The sequence below is a fragment of the Mandrillus leucophaeus genome, unplaced genomic scaffold (assembly GCF_000951045.1).
Source record: "Mandrillus leucophaeus isolate KB7577 unplaced genomic scaffold, Mleu.le_1.0 Scaffold590, whole genome shotgun sequence".
Lineage (NCBI taxonomy): Eukaryota > Metazoa > Chordata > Mammalia > Primates > Cercopithecidae > Mandrillus > Mandrillus leucophaeus.
The window spans coordinates 56,416-63,112 of record NW_012106364.1 but is presented as its reverse complement, the minus strand read 5'-3'; the positions used below and the strand labels follow the sequence as shown (position 1 = coordinate 63,112).

Here is a 6,697-nt window from a genome sequence, read left to right as displayed (position 1 = left end):
CCATTTGGGCTGTGGAATCCTGAGAAGCCCCCAGCCCATCATGAAATCAGAGCCTTCCCCCAAGATGTGGAGCCATCAGCTGGAAGAGCTGGGCAGCTGGAGAGGCCCCAAAACCACAAGGCCTTTCACCCTCGAATCTGATGACCCCACCATGCAGCCTTTACCCTGGGGAGGTGGGGCAGGAACACCCCTAGAGCCTGGCTGGAGGTTTCCCTAGAGGCCTCCTGGACCAGGGTGCAAAAAGGGCAAGTCTGACTTGAGGCCACCACATGGCGACCGGAACAGGGCGGGTGCTGGGCTTCCTGGTCGTCTCCTGGAAGTGGGGTTGGGCCAGGGGACACGGGATGGGGAGATGCTGCCACCTGGGCTTGGTCGGCCCATTCATGGGCACCAAGGGCAGCAGGACCCCGGGCAGCTGGAGGGCAGGAGGACTCTCAGGGAGGGGAGAGTCAGCTACACAATCAGATCCGGAGGGCGTGGCAGCAGGACACAGAGGGTGGCCACGGGGAGGATGAGATGCCCTCCGCTGATGGGCATGAAAGGCGTCTGACTTGGGCTTTGGGGGTCAGCCGCGGACTCCTGTGGGACCCTCAGCAGAGACATCCTAAAGACTCCCAAGGAGCTGGCCAAGGAAGGTGCCTTGGCTGAAAGCCGAGATCACCTGGCCAGGGTAGCCATCCCTGGGTCTGGCTGCATGAGGTCCCTTGGGCAGCTGTCCACCTACCCTGCAGGGAGTGCCTCTCACTGGCCAGCAGCTGCACCAGTGCCCAGAATGCATCCTCCTCAGGCAGATACAGGAGGAACAAGGCTGCGATGTGGCTCAGGTCCCTGCAGTAGCCCACCTCCTGCAAGAGCCAGAGTCACCGTGAAAGGACATCACCTGGGAGGACTGAGGTCACCTGGGAGGACTCATGTCATTGGAGAGGGGAGAGGTGACTGGGGAGGCTTCCTCTGAAGAAGAGGCTTCCTCAGGGTGCAAATTCATTTCATGACAAGAGCGAATTCCATCAGGCACTTCGGCACCTTGTCCAAAATGTCTGCTGATAGCACCGTCCTGCTTGCGACGCTGCCAATCTCCTGGGCTTTGGGGCAGCCCCAGGAGGAGGGCGTCATTTCTGATTCTGAGAAGTGGTGGTCAGACCCAGGTGACACCAGGAGTCCAGGCCCCGACTCCTTTGTGTCTCAGCTTGACCCCTTGAGACCACCCCCTTGCTTGGAGGTTTATGCCAGCAGTGAGCTGGAGTCCTACATCCTATATCCTGGTGGCTCACAAATACTAACTTTAAAAGAAGCTGCGATACCCCCACCAGACACCCACTCCTGTGAACAGGGAAATACTGCCCGGGAACATCACTGCCGGGAATACTCACCGGGTTATACTCCGAATATGCCAGGAGGATGTAGAATAGTTCCCGCTGCCTAGGAGACAGAAACGAGGCTTTTGTTTGTTTTGTGCAGATGCCGTTAGTTTCAATTTGTCTACAAAGCCTAACAACGAATCCCATTTCAGGTTCAGATGATTCACCAGATAAGCAGTGAGCTCTTCAGGGTCTTTGACTTTGAGGAAATGTTTCAGGAAAATCCACATCTGTGACATGCAGATAGCCCAGTTGTACAGTGACTTGCCTGATCCTTTTCACTCTGAATAATTTTTTTTTTTCAGTTTGCACACACGCCAGCTCAGTCTTTGGGTGTCCAGTTCCTCCACGGTTCTAAACCAATGGACAGAGTCTCCTGGCTACTGCTCCAGCCCTTCCTGAAACGACTCCTTCATCTTCCAAGTCTCCAGGGTGGCCCCTATGCACCCAGCCTCTCCCTGATTCGTCAGCCCCTGGCCACCCAGACTACTTCTCAATCCCTATGGTTTGGCCGTTTCCAGAATGGCCCAGGAATGGAATCCTACGTGGTAGCTTATTGGGTCTGGCGTCTTTCCCTCAGCAAAATGCATCTAGGATCCACCCACGTTCGTGTGGGCATCACTGGCTCGTTCCCTTTTCTCACTGGGTCTTCCGTTTGAAGGGAGGACCAGCCTTGCTCTCCCCGTTCCCATGTTGAAGACTGTCCCCGAAGGCTCCTTGTGTGAGTGACGAGGAATCAAACAGTGGACGTGGCATGCAGGTTTCATGTGGACATCAGTTTTCAAATCAGTGGGTTCAATATTTGTGATACTTTGGGGACACGTGGTTCAAGTCCATTGAGCTTTGTGAGTCACTGCCCAACTGGCTGCCAAAGTGGCTGTGCCATGTCATGTTCCCAGCAGACCAGGATGACAGTTTCCAGGACCCCTAATTGCCCCAGCATTTGGTGATGTCAGTGTTGCCTGGAGAGGCTCATGGGCCCTGAATCCTGCCACCCTCCCATGGGTCCTACCATGGGTCCCTGTGGGTCCAGGAGAGCACCTTTCACCATTGTGCATGATTTTGTTTGCTGACTTCCGTCTCCTCAGGGTCCTCCTCACTTCTGGCCCCACATGTTCCAGTCTGGCCCAGGACTTGGCACCAGGTGCTCAGTTCATGGTGCCAGCTGCTCCCTGGGTCAGGGGAGGTCTTGGCAGCTCTGTCATCCCTCCTGGGTGACCCTGGTCTCTTCTCCGGGGAAGCCCCCATCCCTTTCATTCACTCCATCTCCGCTGAGACCCTGTGGCTCCCATAGGCTTACTTGGCTCCGTAGCGATCCCTGAAGAAGATGTGAGTCCTTAGTGTCCTGCTCATGTCCACATCGATCTGGTGGATGTGTTCAGATGACCTCTTGCCCTTCTCCTTCATGACCTGTAGGGCAGGGCCAAGAGGAGGAAGCAGCCTCAGAACAGATGGAAGACGCCCTGCCCCAAATGGCAGTCAGCCCACAGTCAGCACTCCGGGAAGGAAGGAAAGCAGGAAGGTTTCCTTCTGCACAAAGCTGCTTTTTGGCTTGTTACTGAAGCCAGGGAGGGTCACTGGAGCCGAGTTTGTCTGTGGTGACTATGTCATCGTCCGTATCCAGGATGTGCATCTGACCATCCCACCCACCCCCAGCCTGGGCTTGATGCTCCCTCCAGCTGGAGACCTGGGCCCCTGACACGGCCTGTCCTGTTTGTTGTGCTCTGGCTGAGCGTACCTTGTATGTTCTGGGGTTTTTGGACTTGACTTCCTGTATGTTCAGCAGGACTGACCACACTTGGCCCCTGAAGTTCATGGGAATGCCCTTATATACTCGATCTGTCAGCTGTGGGCAGAAAACAATCTGGTGTTACAGGTCACGGGGCGACCTCAGTGAGGACCAGAGCCCGAGGATTCTGGAAATGGTTGGTTTTGGCCCCATGATTCCTCGTTAGAGGTGACATTAAGCTGGGACACAGTCTCCCTTCCCAGGACTGAAAGAGCAGAAGGACACTCAGAGTCGGGACTCTGCTCTGAACATTCTCCTTCCTTTGGGTCACCAGGGCATCCCTAGCTTTGAGCTCCAGGTGGTCCCAGCCCTAGATTCAGATTCCCTCCCAGCAAGGTGACGCTTGCACAAATAGGCAGGCAAACCACCGACCAGGCCTGCAGTCCTCTGGGTGAGGACAGTGTGCCACCTGCCCTCTGAGAGGCTGATGGCGCCAGGCCACAGCCATGGGTGCCTGTCCCCTGTCTCTGCAGAAAGTGGTTCCGGGGGCCTCTCCCTCCACACATTACCTTTTTACTGTTCTTATATGTCTCCCATTGTTGCAGCATTTCCATCCACTTGCTCTTTCGTGTTATCTCCCGCCGCATTTGCTGTCAAATGAGGAATGTTGGCGTTAGGGGAGCTGCCAGGCTTCCCAGAGCCGCCCGTGGATGCTGGATCTTGGGCTCTGGAGCCCTGGTGGACCCAGCTGGAGGGAGCCAGGGAAGGGCAGACCCTAAGGGCTGAGAGCCTTTGAGCAAATGAGCACCAGTGGGCTGGCTTTGGGACCCCGGGACGTGCCATCCTCAGCCGCAGACACAGCAGTCTTAGGTCAGGTCCCAGCCTCTAGGTGGGGTCCTGACCCAGGCGGGCAGCCATCCCCAAGGCACAGCTATGGATCTCACTTTGGAATCTTATCAAGCAGCCAAAGTTACAGCAACCTGGGGTCCAGCAGGGAGTGCTGCCCCTCCCAGTGATAGCATGTTGCCGTCACCTGCCACCGCCCCGGCCAGCTGCCGCCTCTGCCTCACCGACCACCTGCCCAGTCCCCACATCCCTGCTTCAGCCCCCTCCCCATGCATCAGGCTCTTACCTTCACCTCCCGAGCAGTGGCAGGAGGCAGCTCTGTCTCACTGTAAGACAACCCAGGCAGAACTGAGGACCTGCACAGGGCCTGGAGCTGCCCCAGACTGGGACCCAACCCCCAGAAATGACAGGCTCTGTCCCTATCTAGCTCAGGGCTCAGTCCAGGAAAAGACACAGGGAAGGGAGGACAAGGGCCTTCCTGTGGGGCTGACTCCCAGGAGGGGCAGGACCTGGGAGGAGAAGGAGTGTGGGGCCAGCCTGGCCGGGGTTACTGGGGCCCCTGGCGTGGGGGGTGGTCAGGCTGCATAATGGGGCTGCCTGTCCTGGACTGGAGGTGGTGCTTTCTGCTGGAGCTGAGAAAGGTCAGGCCTGAGATGGGATGGGGGCCGCCCAGGGTGGGCGACTGGGCCCTCACAGGAGTCCCTCAGGGAGTGACTGCATCACCCCACCGGGGTCAAGGGAGCCTGCCCTGAGACCTGCCCGGTGTACTCCTGGTGCACCAGGGGCCCATCCCACTTGACAGCCCCAAGGCCCTTGCAGGTTCTGACTCCCAGCACCTGCCTCTTGCTGCACCTGACTCCCACACCCTGCGTTTCAGAAGTGGCACCGCTCATCAGCTCCCACCTACCCTACCTCCCCCGGGATCCTCTGTCTCTCCATCCTATGAACCCTAAGGGATGGACTCCTGGCTGGGCTCCTTTTACATGGCCCCAGCTCCTTTCCCAGCAGCAGACCTAGGGTCTTTAGCCACAACCCCTGCTGCTTCCCTGGCCTCACCATGAAATACCCATAATGGGGCCCTGCCCGTCTTCTCCCACATTCTCCTAGGGCCACCGCTCCCATTGTTCCCATGCCGTTCCCCCTTCTCCATGGGGACAGTGAGGGCTGTAGCTCTAGGGAAATGAGGGAGGACAGGGGCCGGTGGGCCCTCAGAGACCCGCTGGACAATAGCCCTGAGGCTGGGCCAGGCGTCCCCTCACCTTGTAGCCAGAACCCTTGGATTTCACTGGGGTTGTTTCCAAGTAGACATGGCCAGACCCTCAGGCTGCCCCGCACCTCTTGTGCTGACTTGGGGACAGAACTACTGAGAGCCCAGGGGCCTGACCTAGCCCAGTCTCCATTCCCACCCGCTCCCTAGAGGGGCCCCACACCTCTGGCCTAACAGGAACCTCGGGCTGGACCTGCAGGGGAGCCAGGGAGGAGTTCTGACCCTGGAAAGGAGGTTGGCCTGACCCGGCGAGACAGTCCTGCCTCAGAAAGGCCTTTCTGAAAGCAAACCCATCCCTGAGCTGAGACAGGTGCTTCAGGGGTGAGGGGAGCACAGAGGACTCACTGCACAATCCCGAAGCGATCAATGTTGTTGTAGATTCCAATAGGCTCAGGCCCCATGTCCTCGGGCAGCCCAGCTCGGTGTCCCTGTAACCCAGAGGGAGGCTTGGTGAGGGGTCCAAGGTAAAGGGTGCAAGGGCCTGGGGATAGTGGCCACCCGTGCTCACCCTGTGCTCCTAGGGAGCCCAGAACCCTTTGACCAGGGCGCACTGGAAGAGGCCTCCCTCCAAGGAGCAGACCAACCTGTACCTTCTCATAATTCATGATGACATCCTCTCGCTCCTGTGCCCACAAACTATCTGCATCCTCTACGATTACCATCCTGTGAGACAAAATCATCTAAAATTACATTGTACTTCAGAGCTTCGGAGAACCCCTGAACCATTCTCGCCAGGCTCCCAGATGCTAGCTGGCTGTGTAACCCCCATTCCACCACTGCACCCGGGTAAAAGGCGCCAGACCTATTGTCCCACACCTGCATGAGTCTCTGGAGTCTCCAGTCCCAAGCAGGGGTGGGCATCATCCCAAGGACTTGAGGACAGTGGGACCTGGACAGAGAATCCCGTCATCCCCAATTGCCATGAAATGGGGACACACCTGCCCCAGCAGGTTGAATGGTGTCCACCTGCCAAGGGTGAAGGGCCCATGATGGGCTATTCCAGGGATGTGGAGGGAGACTGAGGTCAGCCACCAGAGGTCGCTGTACAATCGGCCTCCTGAGATGCTCAGGGACCACAGAGATGCCCAGTTTTCTACAGGGAACAAGATCTCTCCAGACTGCTCTGTCCTACTCCACTCATCACTTTGGCTCCCATGGCCCTTCAGTCTGAACAGTGAAGCCACTTTAGGAATAATGCCAGTTGAGCAGGAGGGTGTTCGGTTTGGGGGACGAAAATGATCTATTGTGCTAGTGGAAACCCTCACTTGGGGAGGGACTGTGGACTCCACCATTCTGAGCTGTCCCTACAGGAGGGGGCTTCATTTTCCTGGGTCACTGAGGAAGGACCGTGGGTCCTTGGTCCCGGAGAACACCTGGACGGACCGTCCCTCCTGGGAACACTTGGGGCAAAAGGAGGGCGAGGCCTCGAGGGGACCAGACAGAGCAAGAAATACATGGAGAGAACCCCAGTGCCTGGACCCCTTTGAACAGAAGGGA

The 6,697-nt window shown here is 57.6% G+C and overlaps 1 protein-coding gene across 1 annotated transcript in view; it reads right to left on the bottom strand.

Moving 5' to 3' along the window:
• LOC105553344 (TBC1 domain family member 3B-like) overlaps positions 1-5,862 on the bottom strand; it is a 13,331-nt gene extending 7,469 nt beyond the window's left edge. The window contains exons 1-9 of the mRNA XM_011999387.1: positions 5,791-5,862; positions 5,546-5,628; positions 4,220-4,259; positions 3,657-3,737; positions 3,097-3,204; positions 2,659-2,768; positions 1,371-1,419; positions 725-845; positions 1-19 (exon numbers count right to left, since the gene is read on the bottom strand). The exon at positions 1-19 is cut by the window's left edge and continues 17 nt beyond it. Of these exons, the coding sequence (XP_011854777.1) occupies positions 1-19; positions 725-845; positions 1,371-1,419; positions 2,659-2,768; positions 3,097-3,204; positions 3,657-3,737; positions 4,220-4,259; positions 5,546-5,628; positions 5,791-5,862 (683 nt within the window). The remainder of the gene's footprint in view (positions 20-724; positions 846-1,370; positions 1,420-2,658; positions 2,769-3,096; positions 3,205-3,656; positions 3,738-4,219; positions 4,260-5,545; positions 5,629-5,790) is intronic.
• Between the last annotated feature and the right edge of the window lie 835 nt (positions 5,863-6,697).